The sequence below is a fragment of the Drosophila eugracilis genome, unplaced genomic scaffold, assembly GCF_018153835.1.
Source record: "Drosophila eugracilis isolate 14026-0451.02 unplaced genomic scaffold, ASM1815383v1 contig_1765, whole genome shotgun sequence".
NCBI classification, from domain to species: domain Eukaryota; kingdom Metazoa; phylum Arthropoda; class Insecta; order Diptera; family Drosophilidae; genus Drosophila; species Drosophila eugracilis.
The window spans coordinates 4,476,520-4,500,514 of record NW_024572605.1 but is presented as its reverse complement, the minus strand read 5'-3'; the positions used below and the strand labels follow the sequence as shown (position 1 = coordinate 4,500,514).

Sequence of the window (23,995 nt, the reverse complement as noted above, 5' to 3'; positions counted from 1 at the left end):
CGGATTAATCAAAGTTATTACATTTTTACTGTAGCATCGGTCCCTAAACCCAATCCCTCGACAGCCCTTTGGCGACGACTGCTGTTAGTGGCTGCTGCTTTTCAATTAGTGCCACCAGAGTATGGAAAGCAGGCACTCCCCCTATGCACCCGCCACCTAGCCACCACCCCCACCTAACCATTTCTATGCGAAGCCGCCAATCCCAGGCAACACTTGATACGAATCCACCGACTGCAGTTGACGTTGGTTTGCTCTGTTCTGGCCGCGTTTTACGTAAATTGAACAACAGGCTTGCAAGTCACTGGGAACCAGGAACCAGAAACCCGCTACCAGCGCAGCCAGGAACCCAAAACTGCAAAACAAACAGTGGGGCACAAACAGACATTGCAACACAACTGGGAAATGCAGGCGAGCTTAGCTAGACAGTTAGATAGATAGATAGATAGATATACACAAAATACAAGGCAACGGGGAGGGGAGGAAGCATTGAAAAAGTGCAACGGTTAGAAACAAAAAACAAGCTACCGGAGTCCTTCAGAAAAATCAAATAAAAAGATGCACCCGCCGCCAGACGAGATTCGTATTGCCTTTAAGCCTAAAAGCGAGCTTCATCTGTTATGCGAAACGTTTAATTATTTATCTGAATGGAAGATTCCAACTGGCTGTAAACAAAAAATCAACCAAATGAAAAGAAATTTTATTGACATGACTACCCCCCTTTGGTTAGGAGAGTGAAGGGTTATGCCTGGCAATCGCAGCCCCCGAGGTTAATTAGTTGACATTTGCGCTTAATTGCAATGCCTCAGGCGGAGGACATAGAGCTCCATCGAGGCGTTACCATTCGCATGCATGATTGACAGCCGAGTGGTAGGAACATCCACCATCCACCTGCTGGTGCTGATATTTATTCGATATGAAAAGCGTTCAGGCAAAGCGACAAACTTGACACCCACTTACGGGTGTTAAGTGGCTCAACGCGATGGTAAGGGAGGTAGGTGGGGGAAGATCTATAACATATATTCATGGGAAAATGCCACAGATTCTTTAGATTGCCTAACAAATTTATTATATTGTCATCGGAAAAATGACTTCCTTACTCATCTTTCAACATATTTCCCTTTACAAGAACCCCTTACGATTACCCATTAATCAAATACATTTTTCCATTATCTGTAAAATACTTTCTTAGCCTTACTATAAGCACATAAATCAAAGTAGTTGCTGCTACTATATCCTGCCAGGACAATATGCCACTTCGGGGCTTTTGGTGCGTATCCACTTGATGAAGGAGGCGACGCGAGTATTGACCGATGGCTGCTGGGTAGCGCAGCCCTGGCCAAAACTGACGATGCCCACGGCCACTAGGCGTCCATTGATCCGCTCGTAAAGAGCTCCTCCGGAATCATATTGGCAGGTGTCTCTTCCAGGAGTATAAGTGCAAAAGGTGTGTGCGGGAACTCCTCCCGTGGAGATCAAAGTCTGCCTGCACCTCTGGGTATCGATCACATCCAATGTGGCCTTCAGCAGGCGATGGGTCTGTGGACCACCATAGGAAGTGGTGCCCCAACCAGCGGCCACTACTTGGTCTCCAGCCAAAGGAAGTTTCCTACCATCCTCTGTAGGTTGCAGTGGCAAGCAGGCAGGACCCACATGGCGACTCCAAATTATGGCAGTTCGTGTCCTGAGCAGGGCTATATCATTCCTAGGCTGTCCATTTGCCTGGCTAAAATCTTCGTGCAGGATCAGGGTGTCAAGGTCATAGCGACGGGTAGCAAAGGTCTCATACGAACTGGCCAAGTCATGCTCACCCACCACAACCCGCAGCTTGGCGGCACTGTTTGTCTCTGGACCAAGAAAGCAATGAGCGGCAGAGAGCAAGTAATGATGATGAACTGCAGCAAGAGTGGGAGGAAGTAAACTTTTAGTTAAAGAAACTCCTTCAGAAATAATTTCGTAACTCACTGATCGCGGCGCCGCAGAAGATCTTTCCGTGCTTCTTGGTCAGGACACCAGCCATTGGTGGGAACTCGTGCAGGATGGCCTCCTCGTTATTGGGACTGGCTATCCGAGAAAAGCGACTCCAGCCGCAGCTGCACGTGGGCTGAAAGGCCTCCACAAGGCAGGTGAAGCGTCCGCCTCCTCCACCTCCGCTCTGACCAGGTGACGGAGGGTAACTAGAAACAATCCGGGCACGTTTTACGGAAGTCTTTGAGCTGCTGCGAGTTGGCAACTTATCGAGGTAAATAGCAGTGCTGGACTTTCTGGACTCGTCATCGTTATAGAGTAGGGAGGCCACATAGGCCAGGGCATCACTAACGCCCACATCCTGCAACACGTGCAGAACCTCGTCACTGAGGTTCTCCTCGGGTTCCTCTGAGTTCTCCGATTCCTCTTCCTCCTCCTCCTCCTCTTCGTCGTCCTGCTCCTCAATCGATGCAACTTGTGGCGACTCGGTAGTGGAACTCGTAGCTGCTGTTCCCGCCGAAAGCTTATCCTTTAACTTGACGGCTGAGGGCGTCTCCGAATGTCCATTGGATATGTACGAAATCACCGCACGATTGAGGAAACTTTTGCGCTCGAACTTGCCGCTGCCACAAAAGTATTCGGAACTTGTTAACACCTCGTTGCCCTCGGAATTGAAGTGGAACACCTCCGTGCGGCATTTCAAGTCCGTGGAAAGCTGCGGAATATCAAGCTGTGTGAGTTGGTATTGATTGAAGGGGAACTACAGTGGTGTCAATCTAAGCTTTGGTTCTTGGAATATCAGACTTTATGGTAAACTTCACTTCACTGCCTCACCGTCTGCAATTGGAGGTCGCATTTGAATTGCAGCACGTGATCCTTGGGAGCCTCTACGGAGTAGCGGCAGGAAGTGCCCACAGGATACAGAGCCGGGTAATAGGGTGAGTTGATGAGTAGCTTCTGACCCGATTGCAGTTTCACCTGATGGTTACACTGTTCAAAAATCCCCTTGACACAGAACACTTTTAAGAGAGTTATAAAAAGCACAAAAATCCACATGATCCACGATCGCCACGAAGTCTAACGCGGTACTGAGCCAGTTCCGCCGAAGACAGCCTCTTAAGAATGATGAAGTTAACTTGAGAGTGATCACGCGATCTACCTACATCGCCATGCCAGTCACTCAACACCTCTTTTGGCACGCCTACGCCCTCTCTGTTCCTGCCTTAAATACCAGTTAATTAGGGTCTTGAAGAAATCCCAAAAATTGTTACCACAAACGAAAAGAAAGAAAACACAAGCAGCCGGCACACGATAGCCTTTGGCGGCTAATCGAAAGAAAGTGCAAGTGTGTCAATCCAAAAACCGGTTTTTCCAAATCTGGAACACTTTGAAATTGGTTGGGGGAAGTGACCATAAAAAAAGAGAACTTCATGGGTTAACAGTTGAGGTAGGTCCTAGGTGGGTTACTGTCTTGTGTAATCGTTTTTATGTTTTCTTTTCTGGGATTTTTAAGTTTCTGACATTTTTTTGCAGACTATAAACATTATCACATAACCATTTTCAGAAATTTTTAATAATAAAAACATAAAGATTTGGCAATTGCTTCATTTTCAATTTCCCCATTAACTCACCTGTAAGCCTCTCTCATCCAGTCATTAAACCCAATTCCCCGAGATCTCTTTAAAGTCCACAATTTCGCACCAGTCGCGTCGTCGCCCGCCAAAAGCTCATCCCATCAGAACTCATTTTTTAGACCACTTTGCGAGCTGCTTAATTGGATGTGCTCCATATGAGCAAAAAGAGGCGAGCACACAAACTACAGGAACACCAAGGGTGGACCAAAAAAAAAAATGAAGGCAAGTTTGTCGCCCATTTTGTAAAATAAATATCTAAAAAAAGAGCAGAAAAAAGGAAAAAGAGAGGGAGAAAACTTCAGAGGGACTCCGACAGATAGCAGGATGCCTGTCAGAGGCGCAGAGACAAACGCTTAATGCTAATATTATTTTCTTGCTTAACAAGCGATGAGCTACACGCGGGGCACATCGGCTGCTGGCCGGCAGGATTTTCCACGGATTTTTCCACCCCAACCCCAAGCCAAGCCGCCCGCAAATGCTAGACTGCCTTCCAGTGACTTATTTGCACAAGCCATAAAAAATTTAACTTTATTTCGCCATTTTTAATTTCCTACTCCGCGGATCGCGACGTGGCACAGAGCATTCGGCGTAAACAGTCAACGTTGGACAATAACTACAAAAGCGGACCAGGAGAGCAGGGTCCTAGACGTCCATTCTCCACCCAGAAGTCCTGGGAACAATGCTGGTGGAAAAAAAATCTTATGCCGTTTTCTATTTTCCACATATTTTTTTTCTTTTTCGCCCCTCCCACGGAAAAGCGAGCGGGGAAAACAAACAGCAAATAATTCAAAGTGGATACAACTAAAGCAAAGTCAAAGCTAATATACGAAAATGTAATAAAAATTAAAAAGAAATAAAAACGAATTAAAATGAATTTCGAAGGAGAAGGAAAAGGAAAAACCTTCTGGCAAAATAAAAAATATATAACAGAGGGGGTCTTCACGGGCGTAGAGGTGTGAGTTCTACCAAGGGGGGACACCGCAAAAAGCGACAGTTGTAGGACTTCGTTTTTGCGCAGTGGGGGGATGGCACATGTGAGTGGAGGTTGCTGCACCCTTGAAAGGGTCGTTCAGTAACAGAGGGGAGGGGTGGAGGGGATAAAAATATGTGACCATTTGAATTATGAAATTTATAGGAGCGTGTACTAAGTTCACATATGTTACATATAAGGTTTAAGGTTCAGGAATTTCTTTAATTATATAAAAACTAATTTTTAAATTTTTAAATTGTGAACATAAAACGCCATAAAGCATTGTTTTGAAAAGCATTTATCATCCATTTTCAACTCTTAAATAAATAACTTAAATCTTTTAGTACCCAACACTATCCAAAACTTAACAAAAACTATACCACAAATCTTAGCTTTTTGCTTAAAATTGTACTTAAAATTAAAGTTCAAAAACTTATCACTTATTTTTAATATTACCCATATGATATTATGATTCACATGATAATTATTTAATTAAACGCAAACAATGAACAACTACTTAAGGGGAATCCCATACCAGCGGCATCTATCAGTAAAATGCAGAACTAAAAGAAGCCTCTACATTATGGAAGACGACACACAGATGGCGCTGTTGCTCTAAGTATTAAAGGTATGTAGAAGGCTGCTTGTGTAGATAAACGATAGAGGGCGCCATCTTAGTGAATAGATAAAGTTATAATGCAATCTTTTTAATTTGCTAAATTAATAAATAAATAAAAATTATATAAAATATAAAATAAAATAAAGTAATTTTGTAATATACATATATTGGATTTTTAGACTCGAAAGAAACATAAAAACTTTTTTATTTAACATAAAATGAACTTATTTTACGATATATTAGCTTATCTGTTTAACTTTGAAAAGCTTAGTTTATTATTATTTTTTAGAATTTGAAATTAATAAATAATTAAAATCATTTCATTATTTATGAACTTTAAATTCAACAATAATTAAAACAAGCGATATTGTCATGATTTTTTGGTTTAAGATCATCAGATAAGATCTAGTTACCTTGCCCGTATAACCAATTACTTGTAAACTTAAAATGTCTTATAAATTCTAGAACTTTTACAAGTGGCTATAACTTTTCGTGTAGATTTAACAACCCCCAGATGATATACCTACCTCATAAATATCCTTACTTTCCTTTAATGATTACCTGGCAGCCAACGTTACTTCCTCTTCCCAGGCGTCTTGCTTGACCAGCATAATTAATTAACAATAGATTGTTTTGGCCGCAGGGTTCCAAATTGACCCACAGGAAGTGCCTGGCCAGGACAAAAGGAGCCAACAGAACAGCCATCCTTCCGGAAGGAAGGAAGAAATGAAACCAAGCGCAACAGTTGCATGAAGTGCGGGCACTTCAAATTAATAAAAGGAACTGCAAATAACAATGGGAATTAAATGGAAAAGGAAAGGTCAGTCAATGGAACGTCCTGCAGAGAGAGACCAAGAGATGTGTGCAAGTGCATGTAGTCGTCCTGCGTGGGGTCCTTTCCCACAGGTGTGTATCTGAGATTTTTCCCGATTTTCTCTCACTGACCACTGAGCCTTTTGATCGAGACCGCTCGGTGCAAATCTAATTAACGCTCCTCTAGCAAGGATAACGATCGATCTTCGGGGCCAAGGATCTGTTTGCTTGCATTGCCATTCGATGCGCCAATGTGAGTTCAGACAAAGGACGAAGGACTCGCTAGACTACCTGCTACTCCTTGAGAAACGCATTCCATAAGTGTGCGCGTATCAAATTACCATTTCATTTCATTTTATTTCATTAGTTCGTATTTCATTATCCTTTTTCTCAGAGTCCTTAAAGTCCTTAGGAAACCTATATTTTTGTACTGGAATGCAAATGAAATCGAAGTCCTTCTCTGATTTATGGGACAGCGAACATGCTCCATTCCCTCGCCCAATGGTTTCCAGATCATCGCTGACCACCCACTCAAGATATCCATCAGCCTAATCCTGACTGATCTCTGAGCTAAAGACCTGTTAACCTGTTCTCGAGCACAAACAAGCTGAATGTTTCTCCCAGGCGAAAACAAAAGGGAATCCTCTGCCCCTGCCACAACAAACGAGATTTTCTCAGCACCTCCTTTTGGGCCCTTTTTTGAGCGATCTTATCGATGATGCGAGGGTGGGCCCACATCAAATTGGTTCCCACAGGCCGTGGCCCATATTTTGCAATTTAGATTTCTATTTATTGTCTGGCTGGCTGGCTGGCTGGTGAATATCCTTTTTGCGTGCTGGTTGCCCTTATGTGCTCCTTTTCTTCGGTTTCTTCCGCTCACCGGAAGGAAGTGCACGAAATTTGTGTGAAATGTCTCAAAATGTTGGCCTGAGGGCGTGCACAGGAAATTAGCAGAAATCGGAAACATTTGGCTTGTGAAAATGAAAATAAATTAGAATTTATTTAGGGTTTATTAAAGTTAAGGGAAGAGAAAGAAATTTAAATAAAAATCTTATAGAATTTGAGGATAGGCTGCTTCTTTAAATATGTCTTTTATTTTGATTTTTAGATGGTAACTCAGGGGCTGAAAGTACTCTATGGGAGGGTCTTATTAAGGTAGGCATTCCTTACAATATATTTAAGTTAGTTAAGGTTAGCCCCAAGAAAATTTATCAATAATTCACTAATCTCTATAAAAATATCAGCAAACAAAATGACTTTCCCTAACAAGTACTCCTTGGGAACTTCCTCAAAACCATCGCCTAACTCTTCCTGATCTCTCATCTTCTCACCGCCCACAATTTTCCGAGTTCAGAGTTTCCATCAAATTCACACCAAACAAAAGGAGCTCAGCGAATTCCCACCGCATAAAACACACACTCGAACACACACACCACACACTGGCACTCAAAGACTTTCCCAAGCCAAAGGACAGACACCTTCGACAAATTCCCATAGCAAACAAATTTGACTTTTGCATACCTGTACAGGGCAGGTCCTGAACCTGTTACCCCTATGGCCATGCTCATGCCCATGCCCCTCTTTGAATTCTCAATTCTCACGGCCAGCAACGGTAACACTCCAACGCACACACAAAAGGACATCCAAGCAAGCGAGCAAGCAACCCTGTGTGAAACAGGTTGCCATGGGATCCGAGAATGGGAACCTAGAATGAGAACAGGACGATGACATGTCCTGAAGTAGGCGCTTCGTTTTCGTTTCGTTTTTATTGATTCAGCAGCTCCGTTGATCATAATAAACGATTAGTGTAGCACTGGAGAATCCTTGCTGATCCTTTTTTTCTTTGGCTATTTTGCGCTGAGAAATTCCTCAATTTTTGTGTTTTTTATTGTTTTCTTTTAAGTTTTTTTTGTGTTTACAATTTGGGGTTGAAATAGGGGCTGGGAAAATTAGTTTAACTGGGATTTTTGAGCGAGTTTTACAGTTGTGGAAAATTTATTATTTCTCATTTATTTTGATAGGAAGTTTTGTCAGCTTATCGGTGGATTTATTGGTGATTGCTGCTGTCACTCAAAATCAATTTATTGGGAAAAGACTAGCCGATCTTTTTCCAGGAATTTTCCAGAAATATTTCCCCGCTTCTCAGACAAACTTACATAAGATTGCATTTACCCAGAGTTCCTTGAAAGGAAGTTTGACTTCCCTAACCCTAAGTTTTTTACGCAAATGTAGAGACACACTCTTTTTAGGCATAAGAGAAGGATCTCGAGATCTTCCTGGAAACTTTTCAAAGACATAATATTACCTTATAACCCAAAACAAAGCCTTTCTTAAAGTCCCAAGAACTCCCACTCCCTGTCTTAACCTTTGGCAAACGTTTTTTACGCAAATCTAGCGGCACTTTTTTACGCAAAACTAAAAAATCTAAGGATAACAGCGAAAATGAACCCTAGACTTCCTAGAACTTCAACATAGCCCTTCCATCCGGCGAATGTACAAGCCGCTAATCGCCGTGCTAATGGCTTGAGGATGCATAAGGATATCCTTGCATTATCCTTGCCACCCGCCGTCTTTATTGTGACCAAAACAAATAATCACCCATTGCTCATATTGTCCAATGCTCAAACGGTCTTTACGAGCCCATCATAAAGTTATCCTTTCTTGCATCCTTGCATTTTGAGTCGCAGTCCTTGCTAGTCAACTTTGCGCATCGCATCCTTTCGAGCCCTTCTCTTTACACGGAACTCTCTGGCTTGGAAATTTGCCAAATCATAAAATGTGACCTTGCATGAGTCGTTATGTGGCAGTGGGAGTGGGTGGGCCCCTATAAAGCCATTAGCGCTACCATCAAGGTCGCTGGATTTGTTTACATTGACTCGGGCGACCATTTAGCCGTAAGTACTCAGAGACATTAATGAGGAAACCAAAAACTGGGACTGGCTCAAGGTCTGTCTGGGTGGGAGTGGGTAAGGGAATGTAATCGAGTTTCAGAGACTCTAATTCTGTTCGTAAAACTTCCATTGGATGTTCCACTGGAAGAAACTATTACCAAACTAAAATTTCCTTAAACTCTCTAATTGCTTTCGCTTGATTTGCCGCAAAGCCATTGGAGTTTCCCTTTGTTGCCTCATCTAGTTCCCTTAACAATACGAGTTTCTGCCAAAATATATATGGCCTGCTGTTTTCGAAATAATATTCAAAATTTACGACATTTAGCTCGCTTCACAGGATCCACAATTTCTTTGGCGAACTTCCTTTGTTGGCACAAACTACGAGTAGGTCCTGTTTTCTCCCCTAAATCTTCTTAGCACACGCTTATGCCACATTCCCCCCACCCAAGGACGAGTTCCTTTTGCGCCGCAGCTACCCAAAAAAGCCAGAGAATCTATGCAACAAAATGGCTGAAGCGTGGCCAGGGGACCAAAGGAGCTCGTCAGAACTTTCACACGCGTTGCACACAACCAAGACTATATAGTAGGTTTCGGGGTGTCTTGAGGAAAATCTTTTGCGTGAAGCAAAAACAACAGCTGCAAAGGCAAAGAAAACCCCCGGAACCAGGGAAAGGTCGTTGCGCCTCAGCGACCCCTTGGAAACCTCCTGCTCCTACCCTGAACCCCCTTTTTTAAGATATATACTTCGAACCAACCCCCTGATTGTACTTTTCGCAAAAGATTTCTCGAAACAAAGCCAAGAAACCAAGGGGTGTAGACTCTGAGCTGCCCATGCGCAGCAAACTTTTGCTCGTTTTTTATTCCGAAGGAGATTTGAGAAGAAGGCGATGGGGTGGGGTCTATAACATATGCATAAAAAGGTCTATATAGTATATATAGGCTGTGCGATTTGTGCGATGTCGTCACACGACTTGGCGCACACCTGGTCACGAGTTGCCATGCGATCCGGCGATCCGGGCGATCCCTTCCCTCTTCCCTCTGACCTCAGGCAAACTGGCTACGATTCGTTCTGGCTGAGCGATATGTTAAATTAATGGTTTATTTATGTAGAACGAAGTTCGTCTAACAAAAACCCTAATTAGTTTTTACTTTTCGCCCAAAAGCCAAAAGAAAAAACCAAACTATATTTTTCCCAATTTCAATAATCGCTTTATGGTTCACCTACAAAAATCCCTCAAAGAAAAGAAGATTGTCAAAACATAAGAAACTCAGTCAGAGTCAGTCGAGGGCGTTACCTGATTTTCCCCGCTTTTCCAGGAAAACGCGTTATGGTTTTATAGACACTTTTGCACATTCACAGCGAAAAACTGCAGAACTGCAGAAATTCGTGAACCACCAAGTACCCCCCAAGGTGGCATGCATAATGTGTTTATGAGTGGCCAAGGACCCCGCTTGTTCTCATCCTCCTACTTCTCTTCCGGGGAGTGTCCTTTTGGCCAAATCGACGACACTTGCTGTGGTCAGCGATGCTTGGTTTTCTAGCCCGAAACCCCGGGCTCAGAAAACCCCGGAATAGATAATTTGCTGGCAACCATGAAAATGGTTAGAGAACTTTGCTCTGCTGCTGCGTTCATAGGAATTCCGAGGCTGAGACATTTCACGCCCCGTATCCTCGGCAAGGATATGAGCTGAGTTCGGTTTTGAGTTGGGTATTTGAGTGGAGTGATTCGTTTGAGTGAGTTTCAGGCAGGGTTATTGAGTTTATGTTTTGGGTTAAGGAACGAGTTTTGAGGTTGGCTGAGAAAAAAGGCAATCTGCCCTTTGATAGCTTTAATGTGCTAGACCACGGATATCTAAGATGTTTAAAATATACTTTTTGTGTTTCAGAGTAAGAAATATTTGACGATTAAGAAATATTATTATGACTTGACTTATAACATAAAACTATCCATGAATCTCATAGTTTTTAAGGAAAATTTGAATGGATTTTCGTTTATATTCTTACAACTTTTTATTATTTTTTAACGATCCGTTTTAGGTAATTTATTTTCTTGGGAACTAGCTTTTCAGATTAACACCAAATGTCAGCTATAGATTGACAGTTTTCAATGCCCCCTGATTATATTTTTTGACGTAAAAAAGAAAATCTCGAATATTTCCAAAAACATAGTGACAGATTCCGACAGATTTGAGACCTACCCGAGCGACCTTTCTCACAGCTTCAGGAGATCAGCTAAAAAAAGAATCTCGGCTGCCACTACCATGCCTCCTTACTAGATGTCCTGCAGGACTCGTTAAAAAAAGGACGAGCAGCTGCTGCAAGTAGAACAAAGTGGAGTGGGGCAGAGTTTGGCGCGTGCCAGGAAAAGAACACCGGGCCCAGGGCTCAAAGTAACGTTCATTTCAGGATCACCGATAACAATTACTCAAAACAGGACGAAACGGCGCAGTTCAATGTGCAACTGCAACCCTCGGGGAGAGAGCTCATTGCAGGCGCTCAATAAATAAAGATCCTGCGTTGCAAAGAGGGGACCCTCTATTGTAAGGGATCCTGTGCTCCTTAACCGTGTGGAGTTGGAGGGAAATTACCGAAAGTAACGTATTTTCCTGCAAACACGGCAGATGATAACTTCCTGGCACGTGTGCTGCACTTCCAATACCCTGCATTTCCGCCTGTCTAATTCAGTCTAATTAAATCAATTTAATGTGGCTACACAAAACCATCATCTGCCCGATTCGTATTGTGAATAATAGTAATAACAATAATAATAATGCCGCAGAGCCGTCGTGTCACAATCGAGACCAGCACACAGCAACACAAATCTGTGGCAAGTGCTTCTTCCTCACATTCCGCTTGCATCATTCACCAGCAATTTGAACATCAATTATGAGCAGAGTCTCGGATTGAATGGATGCTGATGGTTTTGTGTTGGGGTTTGCTGGAAAGGGGCAAGCGGAAGGGGATTCATCCAACATGCATGGAGAATGAGCAGCACTCAGCATGCAGAGACATTCAATGGGGCAGGCTCGCATATACAAAAAACAACAAAGGGTGGCACAAGCCAAGATGCATCACAAAAGGCCGACCAGAAGGAAAAGCAGTGGCTTCTGATAGAAGGGATCTCTTCTAGGGGTTAACATTCCCAACTTTCAAATGCTCATCAAACTGAATATCTCTGCATTTTTGTATATTTTTCCTCAGAAAGCGAAAACGGAGACTGAAATGCTTTTTCTTCTAGTTTGTAATATACAAAGACAGTGTTTGACTCATCAAAAATGCTGATAAAAAACAATATACTGTTTTTATATATGTTGGGATTTCTCCCAAGTTTCTATGAACTGCAATAAAGATTAGAACTTACCTCAAGCGAATAGAATTAAAAAGATGATTAATGCAAAGCGGCTGTTAACTATTCACTTACTGACTAATTTTGTATAACGTTTATTCAAGCCTTACGTCATTTTTTCAATTTAAATAAAAAAATACAGCTTTTTCTACTGATTTCTTACAGAAGCCAGGTAAACGTTAGAAAAACTTATTCTCAAGAGTGAAAGAAATTCACGTTTTCCGTAAGAACCCTCTTCGTGCCACCACTGCCCCTTCAGAGCCACAGCATCCATCAGCATCCCATTCACCTAACCTACTTTCAGGTCACTTGACGAACTGCCACGATATGAACAGACGCCATGCAAACCCCCATCCCCATCCCCACACTGCAACACCTCCTCCCTTCGTGACCCCTGGAAATGTGAGTGACCTAAATTGAGTTTGCATAACCGACTGGGGCAACTGTCAATGCCCAATGAAATCTGTTCCCAGGGTCAGAGGATGGTAGACCACAAATCTGCTCTTTGCCAACTGTCCCCAATTACATGAAATTATACCCGAAATAGCCCTTTCAGTTCTGATTTTTTTTTCCCCAGCTTTGTCCTTTGTTGCGTTGCATTGTTGGGAGCGTTTAAGAGGCATAATTGTGCGGTTAGTGTTCTTGAGACCATGTGTCAAGTGTCCTGACAGATTGTGGGATAAATGGCTGTCCGAAAATGAAGAAAAAATGTGCAAATACGCTCAGAAATCTGTACATTAGGAGGGGGAACTATAATAATTGTGTCACAGAGATATAAAAATAAAAAAAATACTGCAAATAATACAAAATTATAGGAATTTTGAATGATATATACGATTATACTATATTATTATATAAACTATTTAAACTTTTTTGTAAGTATAACTAATTTATCAATTAGCCTTTAACAGTTTTACATCCAAATACCGTATTTCTTTTAGATTTCATCTGAACAACAACTCAATTAAAAACTTAAGAATTAAAGTACTTCCCACACTCGACAAAAAAAGGGCAAAACGAACAATAGGATCAGAATCCACCCTCAAAACTCTCTGAATCCGGAATATATTTTCACACCTTCGCAAATGATTCGCCAGATAGCGGGATCACCTGTTAATAGCTGAGATTCCCAGGATGTCGGGCACAATGGAAATATCCCAACTGTAAAATGCTCAACAAAAGCGAAACGAAAGATTTGCGGGAAAGGAAAGGGAAGTAGAGAGCGGATGTTAAACACGCTTCAAGCGCAAGCGTAACGGAAATCAAAAAAGGGACAAAGAGGAATAAAAAATAGGGAGAGAGAGAGCGAGGAGAGACAAAAAGATTGTGGGTGAGGAAGTAGGAGATGGTGAATTTAATTTTACCGCTATGGGATCGAAATAGAGAGAAAAACGGATGTGGAGGAGAGTCATTTCCGATCGATCTGAAGGTTTTAAGGACCACACGCAGATCTTTGGACTTTAAGGCCTTATACACATACCTATATGATTATTATAAATCCTAGACTTAATAATATATTTTGCATTATATCCTATGATATCATGAAGACATTGTAAGATACCATAAAAATCTAAGATAGTCTAAACTATTATAGTTAACCTCTTCAACTTAAAGAGATGGCCTCCCAAACAAATATGTGTCAACTGGAACAAGTGTTTGTTTATCTAGTCGCGCCGGATAATTTATGGACCCAGCGTTTTTATCAACACCCCGATATTTCGTTCCCACAAGTGTTGCATAAAACTGATAGAGCGTCTCGATCTCTGCCCGCACGATCTCAATTTATTTGTATTGTAAACAAGAATATGTTCATAAGAGCAATCATAAAGCAAAGGCAAACAAACCGGGAAAGGCGCCCTTATCAGTATGACATTGAGACGATGTGTGGGCAAAAGGAAGGAGTGAAATGGGAGGAATGGGAAATGGGTGAAAATCAAACAAACAAACAAATGAACCAACCCGCCTATAAAAATCACTTCCCATTGCCATGTCAAATGTCAGAACTCGTAAAAAGACAATTTAAAATTGTAAAACGGAAATCTCAAATAAAAACATATTGAAAAGTCGTCTAGAGCTCAATAGACTATTTGATACTCAGTATCTTAAAAAAGTACTTAAACTTTTTACACAACAAAAATTTTTATTTTTTTTTATATTTATAAAAATTAAATAGAACTTAAATCTCTTATAGAGATCTTAGTCAAATTTTATATTATTTAGTATTTAAATACTAAAAAGGCATCTTGGCAAACCGTAACTATCATACTTTAAATTACCGTATAACTAACAGGCGCATGCGCAACACTCTCTCTGTTTCTCTTCTGCCAGTCACGTAAGTGTGTCAGGCTTATGTCATTGTGTGGGAGAGACGAGGGCTCTGTCTTTTCCTATCATTCTTTCTCTCTCTAGTCTACAATGTGCCGGCTCGTTAGAAACGGTCAACATTTGTTTTTAATCTTAAGCGTTTGACTGTTGATAGTTGGGATCGGTTTGTGTTCTTTTTTCGCGTTTGACGTGCAGGAATGCCGTCCGCAAGCGTAGCAAACGCAGTAACAGGGTGTTCCGTATACGCACTCATACACTCTAACCAGATGGACGCCGCGTCGCGCCGTACGAAGCTCACCCACAGACGAAAACAATCGGGCTGTTGTGCTCTCATTTCAGCCCGATAAGCTCCATACACAGATACCCTCTCATTCCCTCTCTCACCTCCTTTTTCTACTTCATCTCTCCTTCGCTGTGTATTTGAGTCATCGTCCTAAAAACAACACAGCAGCTAAACGAACTCCACTTCACTACACTACACTCTGAAAAAGAAGGACGAAATCTTAAAGCCCATAACCAGCTTTGCATAATAATCCTTAACTGTCCTTTAAAAGTATAACAAAGTATTAGATTTTTAAGATAATAGAAAAATGTAATAATAACTTTAAAATGAATATCATTAAATTTTCGCTCAGTGCACGCCCCTCTCGCTGGAGCTTCTTCTTCGCTGGTGTTGCGTTCATTGATCGCCAAGCCAATTGCTTCGAGTTGAGTTAAGTGCTGCGTCAACGTTGTTGACTTACATACTCGAACGCTCGCACACACACACACTGGCAAGCATATCTTGATGGCCACCCTCCTCATGCCGCCCACCCCCTCCCTACACCTACTCTCGCTCCATATTTTTTCGATGTCTTTCACCAATGGATTTTCATTTTACGCTTTATACGGCTCTAATTGAGTGCCTTCCAATTGGGTTATGGATTAATTTTTGTGCATAAATTAAATATCCATGCACACACATGTCTCTATAAAGCTTGTGTCTGGGGCATTTAGAAAGCAATTTCAAGTGGAGAACCAGCAAAAATGCAATACTTTCATACACAAACAACATCGCTCACAATGTTAGCTATAGGAAAATATCATAAAGATACAGTAGGCATTTCCGTGGATATAGTGATTAATGTATCTCTCGACAACAATGGTTTTGCAACTCTTCAAAAGACATGACTAAATATATCCAATATTTACTTCACGCAAGCCTGCTTATCTTATCAGACATTATCTTAATTTTTGCAAAATAAAGCTTGCAATTTTATCATTATTACCAACTGATTGAGCATTCAGGTTATACATATACTTTAAATTTTAAACTTCACAAATTTAGTATAAATTTAAAAAAAAAAAAAAAAAAAAGAGCTTATGCATGAAAATATTAATATGTAAAAGTTTAAATTTGTTAATATTCAATAATGTATGACTTTCAAACCTATTAATTTGACCGCAATTGTGCATACATAAATCGAATGACGGTATGCATGTATTGACATATAGGGAGTGTCGGAGTTTTCGGAATCGCTTAAGTCTCATATGGGCAGAACAATATAAGAAGTATATTTAGAAAATAAAAAATTATGGTATTTTTTTTAATGACATCCACTGTACTTTCAAGACCCCCACGAGATTCTTTCTTAGTGGTCCAATAAGCATCTAACAATGGATAGGGTAAACACTTTTAATTGTTTGCGGCGAGTGATTTAACTATCCGCTTGACTCCGCCGGCGTTTACAAGCCAATGCTCCTGTGGCATGACTCATGCATTTACGCTCACCGTGTTTTTATGTGTAACAAAAAAATTAGTCAGCGTTTGGATATTGTCTTGTTTCATTCATAGCAATCCGACAATTTCAAAACTTAGCGTCACGGTGTTAAGTCCCAGACGTGTGCCACATACACCATAGATCGATCCATGGAGCACCCTGTTCCGATCGCTGCAGTTGAATAAACAATAAAGTCAATATGGAATTCTTTTCCGTTTTTTTTATATGTAGTTAAACTAAAGAGAAGACTTTATTTTGTAAAATGCAAGAGTATATTTTGTTTCTTGATGTTTTCTGCTGCTGTTGCTGCTTTTGCGCTGGTGTGTCGGGTGTTTGGGGGTTTGGGTGTTTAATGACTTTATGCATAATAGGTAAAATACAATTACAATATCAATAGCATACGTTATACATGGGTTCACTATTCTTTATAATTAATTTTAGGATCAATTTCGCCTCGTACTCGTACATTCTTTCTGCTTAGGTTTGCCGTTCTTATTACTTTTATTTAAGCTTTAAGATATTTAAGTATTTTGAAAATACCGTTTTGTTACCGTCTCGATTTAATTCGTTTGCGCTTTGCAATGTTCAATTCATTAGGCTAGCAAATGTGTTTCGTCAAGTAATGCGTGGATATATATTGGTAAAATACTGCAACTGCTATGTGTTTATATGTACCTTTTTTTTGTATAATTATGTAGAAAACAAATGCAACGCCATCGCAGGACGATTGCTGTGCGAATAGAAGCCTTGTGGGGCGGCTGGGGGGCCCAACAATAGATATATTTATGCACTTTTCGAATTACTTTATGTGGTAGGTATAAGTAGAGGGTACGCTAGGGGTTCGCTTTCGTTTGTTTTGTTCTCGAGATTAGCGCTTAAGTATATATGGGTATTGGGAATGGACATGGACATGGGAAATAAGGAACAGGAAGAGGAGGTGGATGAGGAGCAGGGGGGAGCAGGTTGGTTTTTTGAGCGGGTTGACTTAGAACAGACCCTTCTTTTTCTTTTCCTTCTTGCCATCGACATTGTCTGTGCTGCTGTTGGCCCCCAGGCTGCGTCGCTTGAGCTCCTCGAGCGTCACATGGTTGACATCCTCCCACTCCTTCTTCTCGCGCTCGAATTCGCGCCTCTTTTCCTCCAGCTCTCGGATCTGTATCTCCAATGCCTTCTTGCGCTCTTCGTGGCGCCGCGCCAGCTCCAACTCTGAGTCCCTGAGCTTCTGCATCTTCTCCTTGACTTTCATGTCGAACACCTGCTCCATCTCGGCCTCCATTTTCTTCATCTTTTGCTCGTGCTCCCGCTTCTCCTCCTCCATTTGGGTGAGAGGATTCTTGTTGGACAGCCTGGCCTTGCCGTCTACCAGTCCCAGTTCGGATAGTTTTCGGCAGCGGTAGTTCTCGTAGTGGACGTTGTTCGTTACGTCCTTGAGGTCCTGTAGGTGCGTGCGAATGACCATGTTGCGCAGCGCTATAAAGTCGCAGTGCGTCAGATTCTCCACCTCCACGAGGCCCCAGGGATAGCGCCTACCGCGCACCTTCTTTCCGTCTTGCTCGATGATGGTGTTGGCACCCACCACCGCAAATGGCACTCGGCTGCGCAGATTCTGCGTGGTCTTGGCCTCTTCGGCCGCATCCTCCAGCGTGGCGGGAAAATCGTAGATCTTGATCTTGTGTTGGGCAATTTCGTTGAGGATCTGCTTCTTAAATAGATGCACTTCGTCGGGCGTCATGGTATCTGCCTTGGCGATCACCGGCACCAGATTAACCTTATCTGACAGGCTCTGCATGCAGGCAATGTCCAGAGGCAGAAGTCCGTGTCCCGATGGCGCTATGAAGTACAGGCAGCAGTGTACCCGACTGTCCGAGATGGTCTTGCGGTATACTCGCGATTCGGCGGTCAGGTACTCCTCGTACTTGCTATCCACGTACTCAAGAATAGGCACCCAGCAATTGCTGTTATCCACGGCATCACCGAATCCGGGTGTGTCAACTACTGTTAATGTTAGATTCACCCCATTCTCCTTGAGCATTACCTTTGTGGCCTCCACCGCCACAGTTTTCTTTTTGCGAAGCGACGGACCCGGATACTGCTCAGCATTGTAAATGTCCGACAAGAACATGGAGTTGATCAGGGTCGATTTGCCCAGCCCACTGGCACCAACCACCATTAGGGTAAACTCAAATCCGCGTTTGACGGCCTTGCGGTAGACTTGATTGGGCAGATTGGCAAAGCCCACATAGCCGGCGATCTCCATGGGCTTTTGGCGCACCGGTAGCGGTGGCTTTTGTGGCTTCTGTGCCTGTTGATGCTCCTTTTCCTGCAGATCGTGCGTCAGTTTGTTAGAATCGCCGTTGGAGGCGCCACCGCTATTGGCGTCCAGCTTGCCACTGGCCGTTACTGGCACACTGGGCGGCTGATTGGGAGGTCGTCCACCGACGCCCACCAAGGACTCGCTGCCGCTGCCGTTGGTGGCAGAGGACGGCGACGCCGATGCCGACGCAGCCTGCTGCTTGTCGCGCAGCGCCAATTGAGCCAAAGTGCTGGGCAGAGCGGAGATGGCACCGCCGCTGCCGCCATTGACCGCGTTCGAGCGAGGACTATTCATTGGAATAGCGCCAAAATCGCTTAGGAGCTTTCGATATTCGTTCGCTGATGGGGTTCACTGTATTCTTGTTAATTTTTCTTGCACAGAACCGTTGCTTTTTCACCGCTTTTGTCACGCCTACGCCAGCTCTTTTTCGCTCTTCACTTTTTTTGCATTTTCTGTGTCAGTAGGACCGTCCGTAGCAACGCGATAAATACATCTGCTTCGCTCTCGAAGGCAACAACAACGCCCCAGATCCGTCATAGTGTGACCCTAGAAAATACTAAATTGGAGCCGGAAAATACCAAACGGCGGCTTGGAGTGAGAGCGCATGAGTAATGCACACGCGCATACACACACATAGGCACATATGAAATGCACATGCAATCGGACAAAAAGAGGACTGTTTTTCGTGGCCTTATCACTTCGAACGGAATGTTATGTTTAAAAATAGGCTAAGAAATGCATTCATGTGTCCCAGCACTTGGGATTCCAGATTTCTGGCCTGAATGACTACTCTTGAGTGGCCACGGATCGCATTACAATTGCCTGCTGATGCACAGGAAGAAATTATCGCTGGGATGACTTTGACTTTTCCTTGGAGCAGGGACGTAGACGTGGGGGCTTTAGCTGTCCAGTTAAAAGAAGCATATTATATTTTTAAAAGTAATTAATATATTCAGACTGATTTCTTTTATATCTTTTTGAAATAATACTAGTGTAATATATTGAAAAAAAATGCGTAAAAGGTAAAATTAATAAATATGACATTTAAAGGTTTGATTAAATATGTTATGTTAAACATGTTGTTATTCAATTTCATCCCTTTTAGTTTCCACGCCCTTGTCTCTTGTGGTTGCTGTTTCCTTGTGGTGTTTGTTGCAATGTTGCGCATGACGGAGAGACAACTTAAAAAGAAGACGAAGCTAAGCTTATCTCTCTCGCTGAAAGAATAAGATGCTCTCTTTGCTAAAATGATGCCGTTCAGCGTGGGTGTTGTTTTTGTAATGCTGAGAACATGGCTTTCGTATCGCTCTCACACTTTCGCTTGCCATAACTCCGTTTGATTCTCTTTTAAGAGAGGGTATCAAGCTAACGCCTCTTGTGGGCGTGTGAGAATTGCTATAAAAAATAAGCTGGACTCGATAATAATTGCCCTCTGTCGGAGGACTCGCTTCATGCTCGAGTGTCCTCGTCAAAAGTTCCCACACACGCCTCGTCCTGGCACCCACCCTGACCCTCCTTCTCCTCTTTATCGCATGCCGATGCACACACGCACACACAGACAAAGCCCGTTGATTGTGCGCTCTTTCTCTCTCTTTCTGTTTGTTTGTAATTTAAATTCTCATGCACTTCTGGCGATCGTCACAAGCTGCCGAGGGAGGAAGGAGGGGGAGAAGGAGTGCCTAACCACCACCATCAGAGGGTCCTGCGTCCTACTCCGCCTGCCTTGGTGGTGGTGGTTTCCTTCCTTCCTTCCGAACTTCCCTCCTTCCGAACTTCCCCCTTTTGCACGTGGATTTCCACCAAACGCCGTCTGTGCGACATCAAGGTGATCGTGAGAAAGTTTTTTTCTCACATTATTCCACATCGACTCCTGTTTTAATTTTAGCCTCTGTCGGAATTATTATGCATTTATGAATTGATATGACTCGCGGTTGCTCGATTTTTACCCCAGGGGTTGACTGTACTTATTGGAAGATTTACAGTTGTTGACGTCAGGGGAATAGAAATGGAAAGGTAAACTGAGGGAATTTCTAGGGAAAACGATAGTTCCAGTTCCCCTATGTTTAATTCCGTGTTAGTCGATTGTACATTTCTTATAATTTCGAAGATCTCAGGAACTTTTAGGTTCTTCTTTAAACTTAAAATCTTTTTTGATTTCTTAAAATTTCGAAAGACCAATAAAGCCAAGACGATTTTTTACGACAGATGTTAGGACTAGCAGAAGTGCACCGTAACCGCAACCGCAAATCTTTACAATAAACAAATCCCATTTAATCTCCCCGCAACCCTTCCTCATCATCGCTGTTCTAGTGATCCTCAGCAGCTGTTTCGCATCAGGCACACTCCATATGAAATCAATTCCGAGACGCAGCTCCTTCGATATTATGTAAGATGTTTGCCAGCAATTAGAGCCCGCTAGAAGCCAAAGGAAAACCCCGAACGTCCCCTGGAAAGTCAGTTTTCCTTAGCGCCGACCATTGTCCGGGCCATAATCCATTGTTGTCATAGCCGAAAAGAAGTGACGGGACGGGGGATGCAGCCAGGAAGATGGGGTCGGCAGATGTGGCAATCTTTGGCACGAGAGCAAAAGACAGTTTAGTGCAAATGTTGGCTTAGGAGAGCAGCTGATCTTCCAAGTGACCGTTACGTCAGCTGGCAGGGGTCACCAATCATCATGGGATCAATGATCTGGAATTGACAGTTTTTTGGCAAATAATACTTCTATCTTAGAGATATTCAGCTTATCAAGATAGCAAGATTATTAATAGAATAAAAATTTTCAGAAAATCGAAAGTTTATAACCAAAGACCATAACAAAGGGCAAATGAAACCACCAAAAGCTTGACAATTTCCGTTTTATGAGAACTCATAACTTGTAGCCTTCATCTCAAAGTTTTCTTTTGGGTAAAAAATACTTTTTCCCCTTTCGGAAGCTGTCACAAAGAACTTTCCAGTTATTAGCCCGCCTCCTGGCTGGCCATTTATCAAATTCATAAAAATAAAATCTCCCACAGATGGAACCCCAAAAAAAAACAATCAAATAGTTGGGCGGGCCGTCACGACTTCTAATGCCCCGGCAGACCGCACACATCACTCAGGTTCCTTCCTTCAGCTACTAAGCGCCATAAAAATCAACAAGGAATTCATTTAAATCAACATATATCATGCCCTAAGGAGGAGTTCTATTCCTTCTCCCTTCCCTGCTGCCCCACCAATCCACTTGGGTTTAGTTCCGTTTGGATCAGTTCACACATTTGCTACCGTTTCATATTTTTCATGCTCATTATTTTTGGTTGAGGAGCGGGCGGGGGCGTTGCAGGCAGCACACCCCAAGTAATAACTGCAGTTCCCACAGCTAAAAATACATACACCCAAAGTCACTAATTTGAGGTTGAGAAAGGTCTCCGTCTTCATCTCCTGCCGACTTCTTTCCCTTCAGAATTGATTAAAAAACACAGAAAAAAAGAGGGAAGTAGATCGTCAATGGTCGACAGATCGAAGCTCCCAACCGACGACGACGACGTCGACCGGCTGTACAATAAAAATTAAAGTGTTTTAATGTGTAAATCGTGCGTTGGGAACAACGCATCGAGGATCGGTGGTGATGCCCGGGAAGCCCCAAAAAGGTGGACTGCCAGATACAGATACATATATAGTTATATGAAGCCGAAGCCTGGCTACCGATCAGCAGCGATCGTGCCACACTAAATGGCGTTTACCTTGATCCCTTGGCCGGGAAGAAAGAAAAAACGAAGACAGAGAAGCCACAGCAGCGGTGTTTGGGGCTGATATTGAACTTTGATTTCTGCCCGGTTTCTTCGTTATAGAATTTCAATTCTCAGTTTTCTGAAGAAGCTCTCCTCAGACTCTGCACGTTTCCAACCAGACGATTGATCCACATATGTCGGATGTTTCTGAGGTTTCTTCTCTTTCAGCTTCTGCCAGCTCATCGTGTTTATTTTGGGTTTTCGTGGGAAAATGTTTGCCAAATTTGTTCCATTCGAAAAGGAACCAAAAGTGTTCGTTATTAAGCTGGTTGATAGGTATGTTTGTGCGTCCATTATTCCAGATTTCTACCGAACCCCACATGGTTTAGTTGGTTTAGTTTGTCACAAGCATAGGCCATGGCATTTATTCAATTTACGAAAACTGACATGATCAGTGCTGCAGAGCTTGTGGATGATGGATGATCACCACAGATTATTGCTCAACATGGGATTTACGCTCAAGCTGTAAGGGATCACTTTGCACAACCAGAGTTGTCAGGCATGCGTCGCAATAGTTTTACAATCCCACCCAAAACTCCCCAAAACTTAACATAGGTAGAGACCCTGTCAGCTGTCAGCTGGCGTATGGCCCACGACCATGGTTATTGACAACTCCTTTGGTCTTAATCCTGCCAACATCGTAAAGTAATAAATTTGCCTGAAAAAGGAAAATCTGCCCCGTAGATCGTCTATAAAAACTGGCCGGAGTCAGGTAAGCTCCGTAATGATTGACCCCGAATCCCCTGAATCCGAGACCCAAGACCGTTCCAGGTCTGATTCTGATCTAAGTATCTCGTAAGTCGCAATCCCAATCCCAAGCAACCCCCTTTAAGACGCTCTTGATGAGGTTTAGTTCAGGCAAAAATAATGAATCTCTCTGATACTGAGTAATTCGCATTGCAAGGGGGTTGGGTTTGGTTTTGGGTTGTCTCGGGGGTTGCGGCAGCTGCTTCGAACAATCGCCAAGGAGTTCTCCTTAATGAATTGCAAATCATTGGACGGGCATTGATCAAGTTTGCCCTTGCCAAGGGTGAACTCAGGGCGACTAAATCTGCCATCAGCATTATCATCAACACCAAAACACAGCCGGACTTTTAGTGATCGTAGTTACAGCTGTCGTGGAAAATGCTACTTATTGATACAAGATTATATATAATACAATACTTCATTATTTATATATCTTCTAGATCAATTTTTGTTCTTTTAAAAGAGAGATTGTAGAGCTAGAAACGCTATAAACTCAATATGCTCAATATATATTCTTAAACTCTACATTTACCTTGAAATATTTTAATAAAAACATCTTAAAAGTGTAATAATCACTCACCTTATGTTGCCTAATGACTTGGCTTAAACGAATGTTGTGTTATTTCTGGCTCAGAGCAGGGCTTAAGTTCGTTTACTTAAGTTAAGCTACTATTTCTACCTAATCCCTCAGATTCCGCAATTCGTTGACACTCGACAACTCTGCCTGCCATTGCAATAAAACACACTCACTCAACCAAAAACCAAAGGCCCTGAGCTCATTGGGGTTGATTCTAAATAGTCATTTACACTCACTCATCGCTTGAGTGGAATTCCGCTGCTGCA

General features: G+C 42.5%; 2 protein-coding genes across 2 annotated transcripts; both read right to left on the bottom strand.

Annotated features, from left to right (window-relative positions):
• Positions 1–1,142: 1,142 nt before the first annotated feature.
• On the bottom strand, positions 1,143–3,025 carry LOC108105405 (plasma kallikrein). The gene is made up of 3 exons (XM_017211951.1): positions 2,800–3,025; positions 1,963–2,680; positions 1,143–1,892 (listed from the first exon to the last, which is right to left on the bottom strand). Exons 1-3 carry the CDS (start codon positions 3,019–3,021, stop codon positions 1,228–1,230), a joined length of 1,605 nt encoding a protein of 534 aa, XP_017067440.1. The 5' UTR covers positions 3,022–3,025; the 3' UTR covers positions 1,143–1,227.
• Positions 3,026–16,548: 13,523 nt separating this feature from the next.
• LOC108105408 (protein peanut) lies at positions 16,549–19,139 on the bottom strand. Its single transcript, XM_017211955.2, has one exon. It carries the CDS (start codon positions 18,930–18,932, stop codon positions 17,310–17,312), a length of 1,623 nt encoding a protein of 540 aa, XP_017067444.1. The 5' UTR covers positions 18,933–19,139; the 3' UTR covers positions 16,549–17,309.
• Positions 19,140–23,995: the final 4,856 nt, after the last annotated feature.